The sequence below is a fragment of the Chiloscyllium plagiosum genome, unplaced genomic scaffold, assembly GCF_037043375.1.
Source record: "Chiloscyllium plagiosum isolate Xiang-an unplaced genomic scaffold, Cpla_swu_hap1 HiC_scaffold_9, whole genome shotgun sequence".
NCBI classification, from domain to species: domain Eukaryota; kingdom Metazoa; phylum Chordata; class Chondrichthyes; order Orectolobiformes; family Hemiscylliidae; genus Chiloscyllium; species Chiloscyllium plagiosum.
Window position 1 is genome coordinate 37,015,324 of NW_028270147.1, and position 27,521 is coordinate 37,042,844.

Below are 27,521 nucleotides of genomic sequence, written 5' to 3' on the forward strand. Positions count from 1 at the left end.
AAGGGATGGCTGGAAAATGGGACGCCTTCAAAAATGAAATAACGAATCCAGAGACAGTACATTCCTATTAGGGTGAAGGGCAAGAATAGTAGGTGTAGAGAATGCTGGATGACTAGAGAAATTGAGGTTTTGGTTAAGAATAAGAAAGAAGCATATGTTGTCAGGTAGAGACAGGTATGGATAGGACCTGATCTTGAACTCGGTGGGAAGCTAGGGAAATGATTGCAGGCCCCCTTGCTGAGATATTTGTATCATCAATAGACACAGGTGAAGTGCTGGAAGACTGGAGGTTGGCTAATATGGTGCCACTATTTAAGAAAGGTAGTAAGGACAAGCCAGGGAACTATAGAGCAGTGAGCCTGAGTGGTGGGCAAGTTGTTGGAGGGAATCCAAAAGGACAAGATGTACATGTGTTTGTAAAGACAAGGACTGATTAGGGATAGTCAACATGGTTTTATGCGTGGGAAATCACATCTGACTGACTTTTTTTTTTAGATTAGATTAGATTACTTACAGTGTGGAAACAGGCCCTTCAGCCCAACAAGTCCACACCGACCCGCTGAAGCGCAACCCACCCATACCCCTACATTTACCCCTTTAACCTAACACTACGGGCAATTTAGCATGGCCAATTCACCTGACCCGCACATCTTTGTGACTGTGGGAGGAAACCGGAGCACCCAGAGGAAACCCACGCAGACACGGGGAGAATGTGCAAACTCCACACAGTCAGTCGCCTGAGTCGGGAATTGAACCCGGGTCTCTGGCGCTGTGAGGCAGCAGTGCTAACCACTGTGCCACCGTGCCGCCGACTTGATTGAGTTTTTCTTAAATAGTAATGAAGAGTATTGATGAGGGCAGAGCGGTGGGCTTCAGTGTGGCATTTCAACAAGATTCCTCAGGGTAGACTGGCTAGCAAGGTTAGATCAGATGGAATACAAGGAGAACTAGCCATTTGGATGCAAACTGACTCAAAGGTAGAAGACAGAAGCTAGTGGTGGAAGGTTTCTTTACAGACTGGAGGCCTGTGACGAGCGGTGTGCCACAAGGATCGGTGCTGGGTCCGCTGCTTTTCATCATTTATATAAATGATTTGGATGTGAACAAAAGAAGTACGGTTAATAAGTTTGCAGGTGACACCAAAATTGGAGGTGTAGTGGACAGGGAAGGTTACCTCAGAGTACAAGGAGATCTTGATCTGTTGGGCCAATGGGCTGAGGAGTGGCAGATGGATTTTAATTTAGATAAATGTGACGTGCTGCATTTTGGAAAGGCATATCAGGGCAGGACTTGTACACCTAATGGTGAAGTCCTGGAGAGTGTTGCTGATCAAAGGGACCGTGGAGTGCAGGTTCACAGCTCCTTGAAAGTAGAGTCACAGGTAGATAGGATAGAGAAGGCAGCGTTTGGTGTGCTTTCCTTTATTCTTCAGTGCATTGAGTATGAGAGTTGGGAGGTCATGTACAGGACATTTGTTAGGTCAATTTTGGAACACCATGTGCAATTGTGGTCTCCCTCCTAATGGATTCAGAAAGGGTTCAGAAAGGATTTACAAGGATGTTGCGAAGGTTGGAGGGTTGAGCTATAGGGAGAGGCTAAATTTGCTGGGGCTATTTTCCATGGAGGCTGAGGCGTGCTCTGAAAGAAGTCTGTGAAATCATGAGGGGCATGGATAGGTTAAATAGACAAGGTCTTTTCCCTGGAATGGGGCAGTCCAAAATTTGAGGGCATAGATCTAAGGCAAGACTTAAAATGGAAGTAAGGGGCAACATTTTCACGCAAAGGGTGGTTCATGTATGGAATGAGCTGCCAGAGCAAGTTGTGGAGACTGATACAATTACAGCATCTGGATGGATATGTGAATAGGAAGGATCAAGAGGAATGAGTCAAATGCTGGCAAAAAGGGCTAGATTTATTTCGGATATTTGGCCAGCATGGACGAGTCAGAGCACAGGGTCTGTTTCCATGCTGTACATCTCTATGACATCAGTATTACACTTCTGCAAACAATCACAACATTTATACTGTTTGCACAGGGTACAGATCTAAACTTTTAGCGGGCAGCACGATGGCTCCGCGGTTAGCACTGCTGTCTCTCAGTGCCAGGGACCCGGGTTTGATTCCATCCTTAGATGAGTGTTTGTTCATTCTCCCAGTGTCGGCCTGGGTTTTTTCTGAGTGGGGGCTGAAAATGTGTTGCTGGAAAAGCGCAACAGGTCAGGCAGCATCCAAGGAGCAGGAGAATTGACGTTTTGGGCATGAGCCCTTTTTCAGGAATGAGGAAAGTGTGCCTAGCAGGCTAAGATAAAAGGTAGGGAGGAGGAACTTGGGGGAGGAGCGTTGGGAATGCGATAGGTGGAAGGAGGTTAAGGTGAGGGTGATAGGCCGGAGTGGGGGTGGGTGCGGAGAGGTCAGGAAGAAGATTGCAGGTTAGGAAGATGGCGCTGAGTTCAAGGGTTGGGACTGAGACAAGGTGGGGGGAGGGGAAATGAGGAAACTGGAGAAATCCGAGTTCATCCCTTGTGGTTGGAGGGTTCCTAGGCGGAAGATGAGGCGTTCTTCCTCCAGCCGTTTTTTTCTGGGTGCTCTAGTCCAAAATGTGCAGGTTAGATAAATTGGCCATGCTAAATTACCCCAGTGTGCAGGGATAGGGTGGGTCTGGGTGGAATGCTGCGTCAGTGTGGACTTGATGGGCTGAATGGACTGCTCCCACACTGTAGTGATTCTCGGATTTTAAGTCACTATGCATAATACAACGATTATTGGAAAAGCAAAATTGGGATGGGGATTTTCACAGTTAATGTAAAAGTCTCTGTTGATCATACAGATTGTACAAATGTTTCTATTAAAAGGAACAGTGCTGCTGGACTATTTGCTTTGTTTAACTTTTAAGTCAATTCGGTTTCATATTGGGAAATTATCTATTTTGAGTAAGTGTTAGTTCCAAGTACTCAGAAGGGAAGTGTCATGGTAACCTCAGCTGGTGCAAGAACAGAATTAAACCACTTTTACTCTCCCCTGTAAACTACCTAATCCAACCTCCAAGAAGCACTGTTATTATGCCAGTGTGAATCCATCCATTTTCCCACACAAGCCATTTTCTGAGAGATTGATTACTTGTAAACAGGGTTCAGCTGTGGCCTACAACTACATTGAGATTAAACCTTTCCCTTTTCTGGGGAACATAAAAGCAAATAAACAATCTGAACCATTGAAGGAGCCATCTGCCTTGTAATACAAACAACTTTGCAACAAGTGCAAGAACATATTAGTAAAATATTTAAGTCAAATTATTTAGCATTTCAGCATGGCACCCCTTACAAAATGGTCTAGCTTTTCAATGGTACCAAAGCAAAATCAGTAATCACTGGAGGATGTTGTTTCAATATCACCATTGAAAACTGCATAAATGGGGAAGTTAAAAATCACAACACCAGGATATAGTCCAACAAGTTATTTGGAAGCATTAACTTTTGGAACATTGCTCCTTCATCAGGTGGTTGATGATCACCTGATATAGCAGCAGCATCGGAAAGCTAGTGCTTCCAAATAAACCTGTTGGGACTATAACTTAATGTTGTGTAATTTTTAACATTGTCCACCCCTGTCCAACACCAGCACCTCCACAATCATAAGTGGGAAGGGAGTAGGCAGCAGCAAGGAAAATCCAATCACTTATCAGTTATGAGCCAACATAGAATTCAGGTATGGAGAAGTATCAAGGATATATTCTTGTCTCTAACAGTCTGTTCACAATGTTCCCTGCCAGATGACCAGATAGATCCTTGATAACATGCAACAAATAAAATAAAAGGAAAAAAGTAGCAAAACCAAAGGAAAAAAAAAATCAATTAATGTATAAACAACACCTGCCAGTGTTTCAGTTACATATATTATTTTTCATATATTAGCCTGTACTGGGAGCATCGATAGACAATTTAAATCAGGAAAGCAGGGAATAATGCCAGAGATTCTGATCCTGCTCACTCTCATTGTCTAACTAGGGTGAAGGTAAATAATAACAATTAGCACTGGAAAATTGCCCAAAAGTGGAAACTAGCACTTTGTCTTTTCCCTAGAAGCTACAAGAACCAAATGCAACTTTTGTGTAGCTGTTCTACCTAATTCAATAAAGAATCAGAATGAACTTGATGTGTTTGCACACAAATCTATCAATCAGAGAACTGTTATTATTTGCAGATAAAATATGGAGTCATAAATGTTGCAAAAACTCAATCTTCAGTCACTGAAGAAACACAGTAAGATAACACCTTTATCATCCAATGTTTATACAGACATAACTTATTTTAAATAAAAAGAATGTCCAAGTGAAAGGTGATGGAGCTGATTCTATGAGAAAAATAGGAAACAACTTCAATCTCAAATGGCTTGGAGAGGGAGAGAGAATACCAGTGACAATAAAATGCTTAATGACAAGCCTCAAGCCAGTCACAAACAACCTGAAGATTAAAGTACAGAATCCCTCTTTCTGCTCAGATATCAGTGGTTGCACACTCATCTTTCAGCAAGTTCAAACCTCACATAAGGACTACAACATAACACCTCAACGGATACTTTCATGCGATTCAACATCCTAGTAGTGTGAGACAAGTGACTTCTCCTTGAACTTGTTTCACGATTGTTGACAATATTGGTTCATTACTGACAGATGATTTGGATTTTTGCCCTTGCTTGGCACCCTTTTCCCATGATAGTTGAAATTCAGTTCAACATGTAATGCATACATATGCCAACATAAAACCACCTGAAAATCTCAACTTGTCATAAAAAAAAAGAGAACATTTAAATTGTCATTGTATGAATGTATTCAACTTGAGGTATAAAAACTGAAGCCAATTAACTTCAAGGATACACAAAGCTCAATGTTAAGTAGTTTTACACATGCTGTAGATTTTAAAAATATAATTTGATTCCTTGAGGGACAGATTCATGTTTTAAGATTACTTTATATTTTCTGTTTCATGTCTCTTCTCAATCATCTGTAAAGAATGGGCTTCTGTTAATGCTACTCTGAAGCTAACCACAATTAATGAATCATATGAGCACGGCTTGGGGTGAAGTGCAATAGAGTTATTCCTCTCTCCATCAACATGCAAAGAAATTCCCATTTTAAATTATACCCACATTATTGTTGGACTCAGAACAAATCTCAGAGATAGCACTTCCACAGCACACCTTTCTTGTTTTTGGAAAACTAAAGGACAGCCAGGGATGGAGCTACAGATTGCATAGCATTATAAAAATGAATCATGTTTAAATGATTTTATTTCCATGTGAAACTATATGAAAAATGCAACACCTCACCTCCTTCCTGCTTTGATAGCAGTATTTATGGATTTGTATTTGGTTGACTACTACACTTGGAGATAGTGAGGGCTGCGAATGCAGGAAAGTCAGAGTTGACAAAGTATGGAGCTGGAGAAAGCACAGTCAGTCAAGCAGCATCAGGGGAGCATGGGAGTCGATGTTTCAGGTTGGAATCTTTCATCAGTCCTGCTAAAAGTTCCGACCTGAAACATCGACTCCCCTGGTCCTCTGATGCTGCTTTACCTGCTATGCTTTTCACAGCTCCACGTTTTATTGCCACCATATTTGCAAACCTGTTCAGATGAATTATGTAAAGCCACCACATTCAAAACAGACCATAGGGCTGCTCCCCGTAGAGAGCGCAAGAAAGATGACAGCTGGTGGTTTAACCTGAGGGTCTGACAGAGAATCCTTTACGGTAATCTCAGCTGGTGTAGGAATTGAATCCATGCTCTTGGAGCCACTGTGCATTGCAGACCAGCCAGAGAGCCAACTGAGCTAATTGACCCCCCTGAATTGCGCATTTGAAGATAGAAACATAGAATGTAGGAGCAGAAGTTGGCCACTTGACCCATCAAGTTCACTCTGCCATTCAAAAGTGAATCATATAATCCCGACAGTGTGGAAAGAGGCCATTCAGCTCATCAAGTTCACACCAACACTGCGAAGAACATTCCAGCCAAACCCACCCCCTCTATCCTATCCCAGTAACCCTGCATTTCCCATGGCTAATCTACCTGGCCTGCACATCCCTGGATACTATGGACAATTTAGCATGGCCAATCCACCTAACCTGCACATCTTTGGACTGTGGGAGAAAACTAGCGCATCTGATGGAAACCTACACAGATATGGGGAGAATGTGCAAACTCCACACAGTCACCTGAGACTGGAATTGAATCAGTCCCTGGTGTTGAGAGGAAGCCACTAAGCCACTGTGCTGCCCACATGGTCATGATTGATCGTCCTTCACAACACCATAGCTGTCAATACTTATAGCTTACAGAAATCTGCATCTTTCTTAAATATATTCAGTGACTTCACCTCCATAGCCTTCTGTAGTAGAAAACAGTTGACCATCCCCTCAGTGAAGACGTTTCTCATCACAGTCAGAAATGGCCGAACTCCTATCCTGAAATTGTGACCTTTTGTTCTGGACTTTCCAGCCAAGAAAATGTTTTTCCTGCATCTATTCAGCACTGTCAGAATGTTATAAATGAGATAACCCTTTCTTTCTTCTAAAATCCAATGAATACAGACTAAATCAACCTCATCTCTCCTCAATTGACAAATCCACCATCCCCAAAATCAGATGAACAAACCGATGCACGTGTATCTTTTTTCGGAAAGGAGACCAAAACTGAACGATACTCCAGGTTTTCTCAGCAAAGCCCTGTCCAGCAGCGAGACCTTCTTGCTCCTGTAATCAAATCTTCCTGTAATAAAAACCACTTGCCTTCCTAACTGCTTGTTGCACTGCATGCTTGCTTTCAAAGACCAGTGTACAAGAACACCCAAGAATCTTTGTACCTCAATCCTTCCTTCCCAATCTACCACCATTTAAATAAGACTCTGTCATTCCGCTTTTCCAACCAAAGTGGACAACTTCATTATTTCCCATGTTATACTGCATCTACCATGTATTCGTCCACTCACTCAATTTGTCAAAAATCGCCCTGAAGCCTGTATGTCCTCCTCAGCACTTACGCACCAAACAAGTCATTAACATATATGACGAATAGTTGGAGCCCAGGTACTGGATCTCTGTAGTATCCCATTTCTCACATTCCTTCACTTCAAATTAGCCCATTTATTTATACTGTTTGTCTCCGTCTACTATCAATTCTCAATCCTTTCCAGTATATTGCTATGACTCCCATGCACTTTCATTTTACGCACTAACATTTTGTGTTGGGCCTGACCAAAAGCTTTTTGAAAACCTAAATGTATCACATCCTCAGGTTCTCCAAGTATTCTGCTGGTTACATCCTCAAAATACTCCAGTAGATTTGTCAAACATGATTTCCCTTCCATAAATCCATATTGTGAAAATAAGAAATGACAAAGGAGAATTAGCATTATAAGTGCATTTCATAATTACACAAATAAGTTGCCTTTCAACAAATAATCGATTATGCTCATACCTACTGTTTTGTATATTTTAGCTTGTGTCACGAAAACAGATGATGACTTGAATCAAATGTCACCTCAACTACTGCTAATTTAGTTAGCCTTTAGGGAGATGGAAGAAATTTGCATGCAAAGCCAGATGCATCTGATCCAGATAAGTTTACGAAGTGACATGTCACTGAATCTAAAAATGGGACTCTAAAAATGGGGCTCTAAAGCACATCTATACTTGTAAGGAATGGAAAATGCAAAGTGTGTCTGTGAGTTTAGGTCCTCACTTCTTAGGCCCCTTCCAAATTCCAAGTCAACAAATCAGCCACTTTGCAGAGGTCAAATTGTAACTGTTCAGGAAAATGTTCCACTTTTAATGAAATAACACATTGTCATGCTTTTAAATACAAGTAAAAAAGTGAATGAACAGACTAAAATCATTGCTCACTTCACAGAATCAAACTTAAACGTTGGACATCAGATTTACTGATACATTTCATTATATAGATCTTTAGCCCTATTTTCTATCAACATTCCTCACCCTCAGTCCAAGCTCACTGTTGCTGTAATCCACAGGCTCACAAAGATAGCTATATTTTGCACGAATTGAAGTCACCAGGAACTAGAAAGAAACATTAGGTATTAGATTTATTAAAAAACACAATATCCACACAATGAACACTTCCGCTGAAACAGAACCATATGTTGTCATAGATGAAATCAAATGGTATCACACTGAGTGATTGCCACCCTTTATCTCTGCTGCCAATAGAGTCTCAGTTCACTTCAGACATTTAATAATGATGCATTGAAACGATATTCATTGATTTGCATCTGATCCAAATATCTCAACTCTTGATATGTTAAAAATCACAACACTGGGTTATAGTCCAACAGGCTTGCTTGCTAATAGATGTTTTCATTTTGCTGAGGGTCATGATTCCTCAGAGTTCAATCACAGCCAAGTCTGTGGTACCACAATCACTCCACAAGGTAGGAGGGAAGAAAGAAGTATGGAAGAGCAACGGTGATAGGGGACTCCATAGTCAAGCAATCAGACAGGCATTTGAGTCACAGTAAAGGTGACTCCAGAAAGTGGCCCCAGAAATAATAGATGTATTGATGGTCATGTTTCAAGATTCTATCAATGGCACAGTTCCTATGAATTTGAGGGTAGTTAATGTAACCCTAAGATTTAAAAAATGAAGTCATAGAGTCATAGAAGTAGAGAGAAAACAAGGAGCTACAGATCATAGAACAGTACAGCACAGTACAGGGTCTTCAGCCTTCGATGTTGTGCTGACCTTTTATCCTACTTTTATCCTACACATCCTTCATTTCCCTACCCACGTGCCTATCCAAGAGTTGTTTAAATGTCCCTAATGTATTTGACTCTATTACCACTGCCAATTGTGCATTCCACACACCTACCACTCCCTGGACATCGCCCATAAACTTTCCACCAATCACCCCCTTGTGACAGCCATTTCTGCCCTGGACAAAAGTCTCTGGCTATTCATTCTATCTATGTCTCTCATCATCTTTTTTTTACACCTCTCTCAAGTCGCCTTCTTTGCTCCAATGAGAAAAGCCCTAGCTCCCTCAATCTTCTTTCATAAGACATGCCCTCCAGTCCAGCATCCTGGTAAATCTCTTCTACACTCTCTCTCTTCCACATCTTTCTCACAACGGGGCGACCAGAATTCAACACAATATTCCAAGTGTGGTCTAACCAGGGCTTTACAGAGTGGCAGCATAACCTTGCAGTTCATAAGCTCAATCCCCAGCAATGAAAGCCAACATACCATACGCCTTAACAACCCTATCAACTTGGGTGGCAACTTTGAGGGATCTATGGACGTGGACCCGAAGATGCCTCTGTTCCTCCACACTGTCAAGAATTCTGCCTTTAACCCTATATTCTGCATTCAAATTCCTTCTAAAACAAATCACTTCACATTTTTCCAGGTTGAACTCCATCAACCGCTTCTTAGCGCAATTCTGCATCCTGTTAATGTCCTGTTGCAATCTACAACAGTCCTCCACACTATCCATAACTTCATCAACCATTTTGTCATCGGCAAACTTACTAACCCACCCCTCCATTCCTCATCCAAGTCATTTCTAAAAATCACGAAGAGCAGAAGTCCGAGAACAGATTCCTGCGGAACACCATTGATCACTGAGCTCCAGGCTGAATACTTTCCATCTACTACCACCATTTGTCTTCTATGAGCCAGCCAATTCTATATCCAGATCACCAAATTTCCCTGTATCCAATGCCTCCTTACTTTCTGAATGAGCCTACCATGGGGAACCTGATCAAATGCCTTGCCAAAATCCATATACACCATATCCACTGTTCTACCTTCAATGTGTTTTGTAACATCCTCAAAAAATTCAATAAGGCTTGAGAGGCATAACCTCCCCCTCAAAGCCATACTGTCTATATCTAATCAAACTATGCTTTTCCAAATAACCACAAATCCTGTCTCTCAGAATCCTTAAAACCAACGTAAGACTGACTGGTCTGTAAATCCCAGGATTATCCCTATCCCCTTTCTTGAAAAAGGGAACAACATTTGCCACCCTCCAATCATCTGGTACTACTCCAGTGGACAGTGAGGATGCAAAGATCATTGTCAAAGGCACAGTAATCTCTTCCCTCACTTCCCGTAGTAACCTTGGGTATATCCCATCCGGCTTAGGGGGCTTACCCGGACAAGCAACAAATCCAATTCCGCCTCCCCTCTAGTCGGCCTATCTATATTTTGAATCAGGAATCCGACACAATTCTGCTCCATCCAAACTAGCTGAACTAAAGAGGTTCCAATCAATATTAGAGAAGTTGAAGTCACCCATGGCAACCATTCTGTTACTTCTGCACCTTTCCAAATTCTGCCTCCCGATCTGCTTCTCCAGGTCTCTGTTACTATTGTCGGGTTGATAGAAAACTCCCATGAAGTGACTGCTCCTTTCCTGTTTCTGACTCCCACCCATACTGACTCAGTCAACTTACCCTCCTTGATGACCTCCCTTTCTGCAGCTGTGATACTCTGATTAGCAATACCATTTCCCCACCTCTTTTACCTTCCTCTATTCCTTTTGAAACATTTAAACCCCAGAACATTTAATAACCATTCCTGCCTCTGGGATACCCAAGTCTCCATAATGGCCACAACATCGTAGCTCCAAGTACTGATCCGCGCTCTAAGTTCATAATTTTTTTGCCTGACACTTCTTGCATTAAAAATAGACACACATCAACCCATCACACTGACTGCAACTTTGCCCTTTCAACTGGCTATGCCAATTATAGCTCGGTTAGTCCGATATCAGGAGTTGGGAAAATGCTAGATCCATTGTAAAAGATTTAACAGCAGAGCAGATGGAAAACAGTATTAGAATCAGACAGAGTCATCGTGGATTTATGAAAGGAAATCATGCTTGACCAATCAATTGGAATTGTGTGGTGGAAATGTTACTTGCCACTTGTCAGCCCAGCCCTGGAAATTGTTCAGATCTTGCTGCATTTGGACACGGACTGCTTCAGCACCTGAGTAGTCATGAATGCTGCTGAACATTGTGCACTCATTGGTGAATATTCCCACTTCTGACATAATGATAGCGTGAAGGTCATTGATGAAGCAGCTGAAGATGGTTGGGACTAGGACACTACCCTGAGGAACTCCTGCAGAGGTGTCCTGGAGCTAAGACGACTGACCTTCAACAACCACAACCTGCATACCACACTTGATCAGATGTGACCCCTTGATGTCAAGGGCTGTGACTCTCACCTCACCTCTGGAATCCAGCTCTTTTGGTCCATTCTTGGACCAAGACTGTAATGAGGTCAAGAGTGGAGTGGCCCTGCCAGAACCCAAACTGGGCATCACTGAGCAAGTTATTGCTGAGCAGGTGCTGCTTGATAACACTATTGAAGACACCTTCCATCACTTTACTGATGACCATGAGTAAACTGATAGGGTGGTAACTGGCTGGGTTAGATTTGAATTTGATATAGGCCTGCAGATTGGGTACACAAGCAGCATGTGTGTTAGAAAGAAGCAATATAGATTTAATGGAACAATTTCAAAAGGTATTTAGAGACAGAAACCTGGGAGTTCATGAGCATAGATCATTGATTGTGGCAGGACATATTCTCAAGAGGGAACAAAGCACATGATTTCAGAAGTAAGAGATCTTGAGTAGAAAAGCCTGACGAAGGAGCAGCACTCCAAAAGCTTGTGATTTTGAATGAACCTGTTGAACTATAACCTAGTGTCGCGAGACTTCTGACTTAGCAGTATAACAGGATTACTCTTAATTACAAGAAATTAGAAAGAAGCACACGTACCTCCCAAAAAATATAAGCGGAGATAGCAACTAGGGAAAAATTGTAAACAAGTAGTACATATTTCAGATTGAATGGTTCTCGATTGCGCATGTACTTTGGTCCATATTTGCAGATTAGAAGGTAGATTATGAAGGTCACAATAATGGGAATTGGTGAGTACACCAGGAACCAGGGGTCAGTCCTCTTGTCTGAAATATTTGAAAAGAGACAATTAAAACAAATAAGTCAGCTGTTAACCATACACAATCGTGCACACACCTTTTTCCCCACATAAAGAACACACTATCTTTAAAATAGATCTGAATTATAGGCAAACTTTTTGGCCATAGTAATCTAAGAAATGGTAATCAAAATTCCTTCTAGCTACATGTAATTGGTGCTCAGTACCTTAAACATGAAACAGGCTAGTACTCAATCCTCTGTCCCATACACCCAAAAAAAACACACTTTCCCAGCCAAATCTAGGAACTGTAGTAGCAGTCGGGGACAGCAAAAGGCACAGAATGTCTGCAGACATTTATAGGCATAATGTTCACAAGAAGAGAAAGCTTTGATCCTCTTATTGTGTATTCGTAAGAAAAGTACAAGGTGTGTTTAAACCAAATAAAAGACTGACATAAATCCAGTGAGATTATAGGGCAGGAAGGCAGGCAACCTATCACGTGTTTGCAAGAAGAATTAAAACCAATTCTATCATCATTATATAATTTCCTGTGCACCATATGTTCTTTTGTCCTTAAGAATGTCAATGATCCACACTCTCCACCTATTCCCATTGATAAAGTAATCCATGCTTCAACAAATTAAAGACTGGAATAATTACTGATGCTGAAGAAAATGGAAACAAATAGTGAAACAAACACCAGTTTTTCTCCTCCTATTTTGGCCGATAAACCATATTCTATACCTGTTTAATCCAGTAATAAATTAGGTTCTTGAGGACATACTGGAATGCTGTTTCTCTTACCTCCATTTTCCACTGCCCAGTCATAAAAGTCTCTAATCTTTTCCCAGGTAGAAGCCATAGAGTTCACAATGTTCTATAATTGAAATTCCTGGAAGATATAAACATAATACAAGTTAATGGTGGACTATTCTGCTTATTTTAGAAATCAAGCTCTTATTGATAAAACATCTATAATTGAGCCAATAAAAACTAGAACAGATTTTTGTTGCAAAAAAAAAATCACCCCATCCTTCCGCCACTGCTTTGAAATGAGCCAGTAAAAAGAGCTGCACCAGGAAGAATTGGTACAAGCAAGTACAGTTACAACATTTGAAAGATATTTAGACAGATAGATGAATAGGAAAGGTTTAGAGGCATATATGGGCCAAAAGGCAGGAAAATGGGAAGAGTGTAGTTTGGGAAACCTGGTCAGCATGGATGAGTTGGACAGAAGGGTTTGTTTCCATGCTGTCTGACTCTAAAACTCCAAATGCCCTTGTCCTCCTTTCCCTCTCTCTTACAGCTTTCAAACCCCAGTGAATAAACTGCCTGGCCTATAGTTGGTAGTTCTACATGCCAAAATGAGGAAATCAGAGGAAAGCTTGCTCTTTACCAGATTAGAAGAATGCGCTTAGAAGTCACAATGCACTGTGCTGCAGTATATTAGCCATGCCATCCATATGAAAAATTAAAATATCACATGAAGATCCAAGTTATTGGCTATGTTCCCCCCCCCCAAATAAAACATTGAAAAAAGACATTATAGAGTCATACAGCAGGGAAGTAGACCCTTCAGTCCAACCAGTCCATGCCAAACATTATCCCAAATTAAACTAGTCCCACCTGCCTGTTCCTGACACAAAACCCTCTAAACTGTTCCTATTCATGTACCTATCCAAATGTCTTAAATGTTGTAATGTTACCCACATCCACCACTTCTTCAGGAAGTTCATTCCAACAACTCATTCTCTGAAGTATGAAGTTCATTCTGTGTAACAAATTTGCCCCTCATATCGTTTTCAAATTTCACTCCTCTCAATTTAAAAATGTGCCCCTGAGACTTTAAATCCCACATCAGAGGGAAAAGACAACTACCATTAATTCTATCTATACCCTCATTATTTTATAAACTTCTATCAGGGCACCTCTCGATCTCTTGACTCATGTCAAAGCATATTGGCTTGCACTCATCAGGCCACTAGAAATGCTAGAAGAGAAAATAACTTTAATATTGCATAAAGAAGAGTGCTGATTGGTTGCCAAGTAGACTCCAATTGGTACAGGCATTGCCACAGAGAATGTAATAGTTAGAGATGACTGACAGTTAATTGCATGGCTTTGTTTACATTTTAAAGTAGACAGATTGACTGCAATTAAATCATTTGTAAGGGCGAGGCATCAACCACCAGAGAACAATGCATTGGTGTATACTGAAAATTACATATATTAATCAAAAGGGCTTTGTCGTCTTTTCCCAGGGTTCATTTCCCAGGGTTATTAGAGCCAATCAACCTTGTTTTAAATGTTTGGTGATTAATTGCCAATCATTAACTGTTGTATTCTCCAATACAACACCTCTAGCAATCAGAGTGCATATTGCCAACCAACCAATTTCATATGCACAATATTAATCGTGCTTTCCCTTTATTTGGTATTTCTTGTACTCATCAGGTCAACTGACAAGGCACTTAAAACAAGTCTGTTTGTCTTCAGTATTGTTTAAAATTGTGTACTACCAAACGACTACAGTGACAACATTGATAAAGACTGAAATAGATGACGTGCAATGTGCCATTTGCAAGACATGGTATGAAACTAGCCAGCCTTTTTTTCCCCACAAGCCTATTGCAATCCCTCTCAACTGTGGAGAGATTTAAGCATTTGCAGATAACGGTGTTTCATTTCCACTAAAAGCCAATCCACAGTAAATGAAATAATCTTGTCAGTGGAAGAAACCAAATTAAAATATTTTCTTCACTTTCTAACCCATTTCCACAGTGTATAATATTTTAATTGATATTAATGTTTACTCATGAACTGCACAGATGTATTAATTATAAATAATTCATTTGCAAATATATTTGATCAGTGAAGATCAGATAGAGTTAAAGATTTTGTCCTCCCATTTACAAACAAATGTAAATATTACAAAGCCTGTTCTCGCTTGGCATGCGAGATGTATGGGATTGTTGCCCACATTCTCCACAATGCTTTTGGGTGGCACAGTGGTTAGCACTGCTGTCTAACAGCGCCAGAGAACTGGGTTCAATTCCCGCCTCGGGCAACTGTCTGTGTGGAGTTTGCACATTCTCCCAGTGTCTGTGTGGGTTTCCTCTGGGTGCTCCAGTTTCCACTCTCAGTCTAAAGATGTGCTGGTTAGGTGAATTGGCCATGCTAAATTGCCTGTAGTGTTAGGTGAAGGGGTAAATGTAGGGGAATGGGTCTGGGTGAGTTGCTCTTCGGAGGATTGGTGTGGACTTGTTGGGCCGAAGGGCCTGTTTCCACACTAAGTAATCTAATCTAAAAAAAAATTATTTTACAGATACATCTTCCTGTGTGAAATCCAACAGTTAAACACCTTAACAGCCTACATCTAAACTATTTTTATTTTTAAAAAAGCTCTTTTTAAACACAGAAATACAACACAATATGAAACATTATGTTGTATACAATAGCTAATTCAACCACCAGTCAAATCAGTGCTGTAACACAGAAGTGCCACAACAGTTTATGTTGCTAAAGAATGCTTTTTTCAAATACAGGGTCATAATAGCAACATAGACAATGGCACTTTTATTGGATTTATTATCTAATTCCCACAGGATGGGAGTGTCCTACAATTGCAAAGTCTTTACAGCTTGGAGTTACCCTGCACATAGGACAATTGTAAATTGATATTAGTGGTCTCAACAGAAGAGTTTTTGCCAGTTAAAACTAGATTCAATCCGACAACTTGACTTCTTAACAGATTCAGTTGTAACATACATACTTGTAAATTTTTTTAATTAAATCAATGACAAGTGTACAAGTTATTTAGGATCAACACCGTAAAAAGTTCATCAAAACCCAAATTACCTAAGACGACAAAATATACGAGAAGGAAGCTATAATGACCCCTTTTCATTCAATAAGATCACGACTGACCTTCTGCACCAATTCCAACTCTATCCCTTGATTTCCTTACTATTAAGCTCAGTTTTGAACCAGAAGTTGAGTGACAGCCAAAGTCTCTAAAAACAGCAAAATCTAAAGATTCATTGAAATCCAGGGGAAGAAAACAGAGCTAACATGTCGGGTTCCAGTGACCCTTCTTCAGAACTCAGTTACAGGACTTCAAATGTTGGCTCTGTTTTTTCTTCACGGCGGTTGCCAGACCTGCTGAGTTTCTCCATCAATTTCTGTCTTTGTTTGGTTTAGATCCCGAGCATCCTCAGTTTTAGGATTTATTTTAATTATTTCTAATTGATATGTTTCTTCCTCAGCATCCAAGGGCACACTCCAGTCAAGTGATCATTTGTATGCTCCACCTCTATGGATATTGGTATCATTTAGTCTTCAGCCTCACTACATCACAATACACATTTCTGATCCATTTACAATTCAGTTCTCCACTTGAAAGCTGCACTCGTCATTGTAATGGTGCTGCCAGGACACTTGTTGAATGAATGAAAGAAAGAATTTTTTTATTGTCATGTGTATTTTACAGTAAGAACACATAAGAAAAGTGAAAAGCTTTCATTTGCCACCACAGTTCAGGCCATTTTCAATAATTTAAGAACAAGGGAACCAAAAAAAAGATATAGCTTAAGAGAATCCATCGGTCGTGAGCCAACTTATCACCAATGACGCCTGTGCCACGATCCCTCCTCCACCACTTTGCCGCCATCTATACAACCAATCAAGTTGCCCATCATCAGTTGTCATCTTTTGCCATTGGGCCAATACTCCTTTGCCACCGCCTTGCAGTCACCTGCACCAGACTAACCAATGCCAGAGTCGCGTCTCTTGCCACTGGGCCCACGTCAATGTTGCTGTGAAGCCCTTCCACCACCACTTTGCTGCTGCCACAGATCCAACCAAAGTAGCCAATCCTCAGGCACCATTTTTTGCCACTGGGCCGCCCTTGCTGAAGTTACTTCTTCGGATTCCGATGCCAGATCCTGTGCTCATTCCAGAAAAGTAAGGAAGGTTTCACTTGAGGTCCACACTGGGCGCTCTCAGCCACCAATGCCGTCCGAACTTCGGACAAGAGGGAAGTAAAAGGTATGGAGACAGGGAAAAGAGAGAAAAGAGAAATGATCGGAGTGGAGCTCAGGAGCACTACTCTGCCGCTATCTTGTTTTGTGCATGTAGGGTTGTTACACATGGACAGACACCAGTTCATAGATTGGACGAGGACACACATCAGGGCTCCTCAGTCACTCTCCCAGCATTCATTCACTTTATACCTACCTGAATGCTCACTACTTCTCTGCTTTGCATTTTTACACTCGCCACCTCAAATCAGAACTTCAAAGCTCAAAGTATTTCCACATTGCTTGTTGTTTCGCTCAGGCACAAAGCCAAGCAGACTGTCATGGTTGTCAGAAGTCTGCAGGGGTGGACATGTTACTGAACTGCAATGTATCATATTGTAGGTATAACACTGACACGCTAAAACAGCTTAACCAAAAACATGCAATGTGCTTCAACCAAATGGCCAAGGAGGAAATGTTTTTGGTCAGTCAGGAGCTCCCAATACAGTCAGTCAAGAGCAGTGTCCAATCTCAATCCGGGGCAATGGATGCAGTTGGCCAGCTGCTTTGGTCAGTCAGGATCAGCGTTTCAAAGCTTTTTACAGAGCTTTTCACTGTGCATCGGTACACGTGACAATAAATTCAATTCAATTCAGGGAACATGGGCCAGTCAGGGCCACAACTATGTTCAGTGGCAATCATTTGGGGAGCTGCACAGAGACCGGACAGGGTTCTGGTCGTTCGTCAGTTGTGACTCTCCATCCAAATTTGTCAAAGGAGTGGGTCATGGGTCAGTCTTGGAGGTCACCTCATTGAAGGTCAAGGAGACTAATAGTGGACAGTGATGTGCAAGGCAGTCTGGGGAAGTCATTTGAATTTAATTAGCTATCTTGACACATTGTAGGAATAAATTAGATAGTAGAGAAATAATAAGTTTAGAACAACAGTCCTTCCAACCAGGTCCGTGATGACACCTAGCCTTCAGTTCACGCCAGGCTTCAACCGGCTTCACCTCTAGGTTCATGAGGTTGGAAGACTGTTCTGAATCACCTTGAGTCCAGAAGTCCAAGTGGAGGCCACGCAGGGCTGAAAGACCGCAAGGTCAGGGTGGGAGGTTGCCATGCTGGGATGTGATGATGACACTGCTCCTTTCACAAGGTTACTGTTGTCCTTGGGTTTTTTCCCCCAGAGAGGTCACAAAAAGACACAGACTCCAAAACGTCTACGTTGAAGAGTTTTAGGACCAATTTGACTATAGCTAACAGGTACTGCCTCAGGCAAAAGGCTTCCAAGTTTTAAAAACCCTTGTACAATGAAAGGGGAGTGGCCCGTTCTCTCAGCTGAGCTTTCCTCTGGTTTGATTTGGTTTTTGGCAATCTGGCAATTCACTGAAAGCAGTCAGGCAGTTTTGAAGCTGCTGAACCCCAAGAAGCAGGTCCATGCCGGTACTCTCCTATAAGACCCTGTGTTTGATTTTACTTTTTGTGCCTAGGGGTGTTTATGGGGATTGTTGCAATTATTGGGAACAGCATCATTAAGTGGGATGATCCGTTGGGTTTTTGGATAGGTTAAGTTATTCTGCATTCTGTTCTCTTTTGTTTATGTTTCATTCAGTAATTCTGTTTTGTTTAAAACTAAGTGATTTAACCAGTGGCATCTCCCCTGGAATATCCAATTTATACCTGCTTAGAACAACTAGCAAAGTTAGGGTGTGGGCTACATTCTTGAAATGTTTTGAGGGAGTCTGGTCTGGTCCATAACAGATGAAACATTGCCATGTCAGGCCAAGATGATGTCACACTGTGCCGGGAGGACATCTCACTGGGCCTTCACTGAGGCAAGGTGTCCGAGGCTGGAAAGAAAGGAGAGAGAAGAAAGAAGAAAAAAAAAAAGAACGTACAGAGCGGATGATTTCTGGCTGAAACTTTCTATTCTGCTGCCTTCTTGGAATAATAGAGGATTGATAGCAAAATGCTGGGATGCAGAAGGGACAATAATTGTGAAGACGACGAGATTCAATAAGGATTGGAGACTATTGTGCATTGCTGGACATGTGTTACTGTGGAAGGATGGAGTCATTAGTCATGAACACCCTGGCTGGACCTAGGGTCAGGGCAGCATGATGGTTGCACGACTAAGCTATAGGGCTGAGGCAGAGGAGGCTATTTTTGAAAAAGAAATATTCTTATCATCTGTAACCACGGGTGAGGTGCCGGAGGACTGGAGGGTGACTAATGCTGTGCCTTTATTTAAGGAGGCTGAAGAAAGTAACTTGGGAACAAAAGATCTGCAAGTCTGACGTCGATGGTTGGTGAGGTGATTCTGAAAGGTAGGATTTACATGAGTTTAGAGGCAAGGAATGATTAGGGATAGTCAGCATGGTTGTTTGAGAAGGAAATAGTATCTTACAAACTTGATTGAGTTTTTTGAGGAAGTAACCAAAAAGATTGAGGAGGGTAGAGCAGTACATATTGTTTACTTGGACTTTAGTAAAACCTTTGATAAGGTTCCACGTGGTAGACTAATTAGACCATATGGGATTCAGAGTGAGCTTGCCAATTGAATACAAGATTGGCTTGACAGTAGGAAACAGAGGGTAGAGGGTTGTTTTTCAATCTGGAGGCCTGTCACCAGCGGTGTGCCACAGGGATCAGTGCTGGATCCACTTTTATTTGTCATTTATACAAATGATTTGGATGAGAATATAGGAGGCATGGTCAGTACGTTCACAGACAACACTAGAATTGGTGGCACAGTGGACAGTGAAGGTTATCTACGATTACAAAGAGATTGTGATCGATTGGGTCAATGGGCTGAGGAGTGGCAGATGGAATTTGACTTGGATAAATGAGAGATATTGCATTTTGGTAAAACAAACAAGGGCAGGACTTAGATAATTAAGGGTAGTGTTACAGAATAGAGAGATTAGGGCCAAACAAAAACAGAAATTGCTGCGAAAGCTCAGCAGGTCTGGCAGCATCTGCGAAGAGAAATGAGAGTTAATGTCTTGGGTCCAGTGACCCTTCCTCAGAACACCAGACATGAAACATTAACTCTGATTTCTCCTCACAGACGCTGCAAGGCCTGCTGAGCTTTTCCAGCAACTTTTGTTTTTGTTTCCAATTTACAGTACCTGCAGTTCTTTCAGTTTTTATTTAGAGAGATCTAGGTGTTCAGATACATAATTCTTTGAAATTTGTATCACAGGTAGACAGGGTGGTTAAGAAGGCATTTAGTACACTTTCCTACATTGCTCAGACCTTTAAGTATCGGAATTGGGACATCATACGGAGGTTGTACAGGACATTGGGGAGGTCTCTTCTGAAGTACTGTGTGCAGTTTTGATCGGCCTGTTATAGGAAGGATATTATTAAACTGAGAGGCTTCAGAAAAGATTTACCAGGATATTGCTGGGAATGAAATGTTTGAGTTATGAAAACAAGCATAGGGGTTGAGCGGTGACCTTCGAGGTTTATAAAATCATGGTGGCATAGATAAGGTTAAAACCAAAGGTCTTTTCCGTAAAGTGGGGGAGTTCAAAACAAGGGGGCATAATTTTAAGGTGAAAGGAGAAAGATTTACAAAGGACTTGAGAGGCAATTCTTTTTTAATATAGAGTGGTTTGTGTGCGAAATGAAGTGCCGGAGGAAGTGGAGGATGCAGGTACAGTTAACAATGGTGAAAAGTACATTTGGATAAGTACATGAATATGAAAAGGTCTGGAAGGATATTGGCCAAATGCTGAAAAGTGGGACAAGTTTAGTCTGGGAATCTGGTCAGCTTGGACTCGTTGAACTGAAGGGTCCATTTCCATGCTGTATGACTAAGAAGAAGACATAAATGAAATGACTTGGGTTGGAACATCTGGAAACTCACTACCTTTGGGGTCAACAGGAAGAAAGGAGACATGGGGTTTGGCAGATATCTGAATTACCAACTTGAGCCCATGGCCCTCTGTTCCAAACGTGAACTGAGTTGCCTTCAATCCTTGTGTGAATTGGTAATGAAACATGGCTGCAACCATACCCAGAATGAGCAGAGTAAATGAGTTTTTCTTCACCTGAACAGATGGGTTCTACTAATGAGTGATAAGACACCATTCTTGAGACAATTACATTAATCAGGCATTTGCAATGAAATCTTAGTTCAAACAGAGTGTCCAACCGCATGGTATACAAATCCTAGACCCAAGTTATCTCAACTGTGTCATTGGTTATTACTGATTGATCATAGTAATCTCTGCGAAATAAACGTAATCATATGTGACCTTTAAAGTTTGTGCGCCCCAATCACAAAGACAATAAGTTTATAAGTTGCCACTTTACACAGCATCTTATGTACAAAAGTGCCTAGATACAATTTCTTCAGTTAGAGCAACGTCACCAACACATGGTATCATCTCAAATACGGAGTATCTCGGTAAAACCCCAGTTACAGAAGAGAGAAATGAAGTGGCAACCAAAGCTGATTTCCTCTCACCTTGAACTCCAAGTATTTAACAACATGCTCTGATAAGCAATGCTGCTTTTTTTGGGGTGATGCGAGGGTTGGGGACCTGGCTTCAGTAATCCCACAAACACTAAATCTCAGACAGTCCTTGCATGATATGGATTGTTCTGCATATATCAGAATAAGGCTCCTTCTACAGATCCATGTAGAAGAATCCCAGGGCCCTCCTTGTGGGAGTCCACCAGATCTCATCAGATGGAGAATGACACTAAACCATCAGTTTTGTGTGATACTAATCCTGACTGCTCACATTACTGAGGACCTGTTTTGTTTCTAATATTCCTCACACAGGTTTATTAGAATTGGCGATCAATGGATCCAGACATAGCAAGGGCTGTCGTTATTGCTGCAAATGAGCCAAGAAATGGAGGAGAAACCGATACACCAGTAAACCCAGTACCAGAGCAAGATCCAGCAGCTGCCAAACAGCCTCCATATGAAAAAGTTGTAACTGAAAGCCCCCTCAGGATGCCAAGGTGGTACAAGAGGCCAAGAGTCTATTGTCCTTGATGCCATTTCCTCCAGATAACTGAGGGACAGTGTCACCTCAGACTGTGGACGTCGTGGAACACTGTCACAGAGTTTTGTCAACTGCTGGAGGGGGACCTGTAACCTGAAATGGTAGCCATCAAGGTGACAGCTGTGCTAAACTTTTATGCAGCTGTCTGAATCCAAGGATCCACTAGGGACCCTAAATTCAACTCAAATTTATCAAAGGTGTCACTGATGCAACTTGTGCTAGATCACAACACTTCACATTTTTTAATTCATTGACAGAATGTGGGTGTCATTGTCCAGGCAAGCATTTACTGCATAGCCCTAATCGCCCAGAGGGCGGTTTAAGAGTCAGCGCAGGCCAGACCAGGTAAGGACGGCGGTTTCTTTCCCTAAAGGACACGTGTGAACCAAATGGATGTTTCTGGCAATCGGCAATGGATTCATTATCATTAGACACTTAGTTCCAGATTTTTATTGAATTCAAATCCCACCATCTGCCGTGGCAGGATTCGAACCTGGGTCGCTGGATTAACAATCCAACGACAATCCCTTCAGGCCTTCACCTGCCCATGACTTCATTTCGTCGGTGAACAAGCCAATGCTGCATACCAGGTTCAGGGCACTACAGATTGTAAACATTCCATTCCAGAGCCAGATCATAAACCCAGCTGATTTTATCACCAGAAAAGGAGTCTCATTCTATCAATGTACTATTAACCTGTGATTAATGCTACCACATTGTATCCAGCTCTGGCCACCTAGTTATTGGAAGGATATAATTAAGGTGGAGAAGGATCAGAAGAGATTTACCGGGTTAGTGCTGAGCATGGAAGGTCTGAGTTATAAGGAAAGGCTGGGACTCGTTTCACTGGAACATAGGAGATTGGGCGACCTTATAGAGGTTTATAAACTCAAGAAGGATACAGATAGGATTAATGGTAGTTGACTTTTCCCTAAGATGGGGAATTTCAAGACCAGGGTACAAATGTTTACATTAAGAGAAGATAAATTACAAGAGGCAAAATTTTTACACAAAGGGCGGCTCGCGTGTGGAATGGGCTTCCTGAGGAAGTGGTAGATGAGAGTACAATTACAACATTTAAAAGACATTTGGATAGGTACATAAATAGGAGAGGTTTGAAGGGATATGGACCAGGAACAGGCAGGTGGGACTAGTTTAGTTCGGGATTATGTTCAGCATGGACTGGTTGGACGGAAGAATCTGCTTCCATGCTGTGTGACTCAATGACTCTAAGTCTGCATCAGGTACTGGATTAGTGGTGCTGGAAAAGTACAGCAGTTCAGGCAGCATCCAAGGAGCAGCGAAATCGACGTTTCGGGCAAAAGCCCTTCATCAGGAATAAAGGCAGAGAGCCTGAAGCGTGGAGAGATAAGCTAGCGGAGGGTGGGGGGTGTGGAGAAAGTAGCATAGAGTACAATAGGTGAGTGGGGAGGGGATGAAGGTGATAGGTCAGGGAGGAGAGGGTGGAGTGGATAGGTGGAAAAGGAGATAGGCAGGTAGGACAAGTCCGGACAAGTCATGGGGACAGTGCTGAGCTGGAAGTTTGGAACTAGGGTGAGGTGGGGGAAGGGGAAATGAGGAAACTGATGAAGTCCACATTGATGCCCTGGGGTTGAAGTGTTCCGAGGCGGAAGATGAGGCGTTCTTCCTCCAGGCGTCTGGTGGTGAGGGAGCGGCGGTGAAGGAGGCACAGGACCTCCATGTCCTCGGCAGAGTGGGAGGGGGAGTTGAAATGTTGGGCCATGGGGCGGTGTGGTTGATTGGTGCGGGTGTCCCGGAGATGTTCCCTAAAGCGCTCTGCTACGAGGCGCCCAGTCTCCCCAATGTAGAGGAGACTGCATCGGGAGCAACGGATACAATAAATGATATTGGTGGATGTGCAGGTAAAACTTTGATGGATGTGGAAGGCTCCTTTAGGGCCTTGGATAGAGGTGAGGGTGCAGGTTTTACAGTTCCTGCGGTGGCAGGGGAAGGTGCCAGGATGGGAGAGTGGGTTGTAGGGGAGAGTGGACCTGACCAGGTAGTCACGGAGGGAACGGTCTTTGCGAAAGGCGGAAAGGGGTGGGGAGGGAACTAAATCCTTGGTGGAGGGGTATTTTTGAAGGTGGCGGAAATGTTGGCGGATAATTTGGTTTATGCGAAGGTTGGTAGGGTAGAAGGTGAGCACCAGGGGCGTTCTGTCCTTGTTACGGTTGGAGGGCGGAGGTGCAGGATGTGGACGAGATGCGTTGGAGGGCATCAGGTACACGAGGAGCTCTCATAACGCCTATTTCACTAAAAACTTCCAACTCCTGCTTTGTTTCAAGGGCCGGATGCCTTATAAGGATGGTGAATGGGAGACAAGGACTATTCCCTGATTCAGAGCAGATAACTCAGGTACACAAACCCACTGACTGAAGCCAGGATAGATACAGTTAGCCCATTCTTCCACGAAAGCCATGATGCAGCAGATGATAGATCTCATGAAGAGGTTCTGATGCTCGGATGGTTCTGTGGAGACCTTGCAGTATAGGCTCGGCTGAGTGTGTCATGTAATTCTAGCACAACAGGATGGGCTGAGGGGAAAAAAAGAGCACCGCCTCCTTGGGTAGCATTTTAAGATGGAGGACACTAAGGGCAGATAACCTGCGTAGCTCGAGCTTTTGTAACTGCAGCTGTAAGAAGGCAGGCAAATTATAACGTAAAATGGCAATACATTTTGAGTGTGAGATTCTATCTACATTGAGATGTTACCATGCCACCCAGCTGAATTCAGAAACTTTCTTTCTTGTTCCCCCTCGGCTACGTGCAATATGAAGAGCAGTGTCTGACCTGAAGCACAAAACCCCTTAAACTGATGGCACATGCACTGAGAATCCTAAAAAGGTCCCAGCAGGAGTGAATATGTCTGCCACTGTTGAAAGCATGATAATGAAAGCAGGGCTCTATACATGTTTTGTACACAGTTAATAAACTGAGCGGCAGACAACAGCCTGAGATAACTTGCAAGTGCTCAAAGGGAGAAACCCTCCAAAACTCACCAAAATTGACATTTGGCTGATTTTTGGAAATTTCACTCCGCCACCATCCGCCCCGGGACACTCCGCCACCGTCACTCTCACTCCCCCGCGCACTCCGCCAATGTCACACTCATACCCCCACACACTTCCCCACTGTCACGCTCACTCCCCCACACAATTCACAAGCATAAATGTTTTCCACCAAGTGGAAAGTCACACTTTTTACATGAAATTACTAAAAATTATTATGTGTGGTTATGAATTAATGCCATACTTCAATATCCCTTGGAATAAAAGCAAATAGTTACATCCAGACACATTTCTGTTCATTCTACAAGAAAGGAGGTAATGTCACTTTTATTTATCACATCAACAACATTTTTGGAGCCAGTTTAAGAAAATAAGTTTTCTTCATTGCTCACAAAATGGAGCGATCAAGATGGGTCAGAGTAAAATATGCAAGTGTCACAAGTGGGAGATGCTTTTGTACATTATGAAATCTCAATGTGGGAGGCACCCTCAGGAAATGGACAGCTGCAGGCTTTAGCATAGTTAAAAGGAACGGCATCTTTATTGTTCAAAGATTTCTTTTTTCATTATCTTGTATAAAGGAAAAAAATTTATCAAATACAGATCCAGATCCTGGATTCGTTTTGAGAACTGTTAACATTGGGAGATAGGGTAGAGTGACTTTTAAGAATATGGCGGGTTGTTTTATTTACAATGGTGTGGTTTGCTGCAGTGAAATTTGTCACAGCAATCAAAATTTAAACTGAGTTTTCAGTTTACTATTATGCATTCAGACTGGCCTGAAGCTTTCCCAGCAAGATGGAAGCTTTTAATAAAAGTTTTATTTTTGCAGCTTTGTGGTTATGGACTATCTATCTAAAACCTCAAGGAAGAGCTATTTAACTCAGTGTTATAACAAATAAACAAAGTGCAGTGAGGTATTTGTTTTGAGTATCCTCTTCACTTGTTGCAGCAAGGACTTATCAAATAACCAACAGAAATGAGCTGATTATTTTCAATCCTGAAAAGCTAGCTTTGACAAACTTACAGTGTGCTTTTTTTGTTTATTCACAGTTTGATGGCATCACTGGCCAGGTCAGCATCCCTGATAGTTAAGAGTCAATCACATTGCTGTGGGTCTGGATTCACATGTAGTCAGACCAGGTAAGGAAGGCGGTTTCCTTTAGGAAAGGACATTAGTGAATCAGATGGGTTTTCTAGCAACCAATACAGTTCATGGTCATCATTAGACACTTAATTCCAGAATTTGTTTTTTCAAATTGGTTTCAAATGCCACTTTTTGCCATGGTAGGAGTCAAACCTGGGTCCTTTGAACATTCCTGGGTCTCCCGGGGTGACAGTCCAGTGATAATACCACTAAGCCATTGCCTCCCCTTTTTATGTCCAAGTAACCTACCAGTTATCATTTATTCACCAGCATAAATGATTTTCACCAAGTGGAATGTCACACCTTTTATTTTAAATAAGACAGAATGAAACATCATAAAGCAATTTACTTAAATGCTCACTACTATTTTGGATAACAGCATAGAACACACAGCATACAAACAGGTCAAGCACGTCAACTGGTCCTTGGTGATGCTGTGCAATCCACATGAGCTTCCTCCCACCATTTTCCCTACCACTGCATATTTATTTTCTCCTTTGTGCTTATCCATCTTCCCCTGAAATGCAATTATAAACTTCACAACTATAGGTGTATGCCCAGCTCTCATCTGAAACTTGCGTTTTCTGTTTAATTGGAAAAGGTGCAGGGAACCACAGATTTTGTTTCTCCTAACCACAAGATGTCAAAAGAAGAAAGTTAATATGCATGAGTCTTCATGAGAGCATCCTAAAAGATTCAGTCATCTGGGTGGTTGCTAAGCAGAGATAACTTTTATTTATTAGGAGCAAACTAAAGTCTCACTCTGCCATAAGCACACATTCCAAAAGGCTAGACTAGGGAGAAGTCTGTCGAGAGGCCATCTGACCATTTTCTCCAGCTATGACAATATAAGAAATGGAAATAACATGATGGGAATAAAGAAGAACGTACAAACTACATGAAAAGCATTAATCTACTAAAACTTTTTTTAAAATAGTTACAGTGACATTCCTATCACTCAAGTAACCAATGTTAAATCTCAAACAAATTATTCTTCTAAATTTCAGTTGGGATAAAATGTCACATTTCTCCACCATCTAGTCATGCTCACTAGTTTTTAGGTTAAGGCAGACTACATACGTTTTATTTGCAGCACACACCAGTTAAACCAACCAGCCACACAATTCTATGTTTGCACATCAACTCCTGTATACAAGTGTACGGTTAAAAGATTAACTGGGAAAATCTTTCCGGACAATAATGTAATATTAAAGAGTTAGACTGCAAAACGGAACAAAACGGAGGTGGTTGGGGACGTCACTGTCTTTTAAAAAGCATGTAGAATATGATGACTATTCATTGTAACTTACAATTCATCTAGACAGTCAT

At 41.9% G+C, this 27,521-nt stretch overlaps 1 protein-coding gene across 2 annotated transcripts in view; it reads right to left on the minus strand.

Moving 5' to 3' along the window:
- Positions 1–27,521, minus strand: part of elovl8b (ELOVL fatty acid elongase 8b) — a 106,007-nt gene that overhangs the window by 21,392 nt on the left and 57,094 nt on the right. For both annotated transcript variants that reach the window (XM_087990550.1, XM_043699059.2), the window contains 3 exons: positions 12,774–12,861; positions 11,807–11,994; positions 7,991–8,071 (listed from right to left, as the gene is read on the minus strand). In XM_087990550.1, the coding sequence (XP_087846676.1) occupies positions 7,991–8,071; positions 11,807–11,994; positions 12,774–12,831 (327 nt within the window). In that variant the 5' untranslated portion in view covers positions 12,832–12,861. The remainder of the gene's footprint in view (positions 1–7,990; positions 8,072–11,806; positions 11,995–12,773; positions 12,862–27,521) is intronic.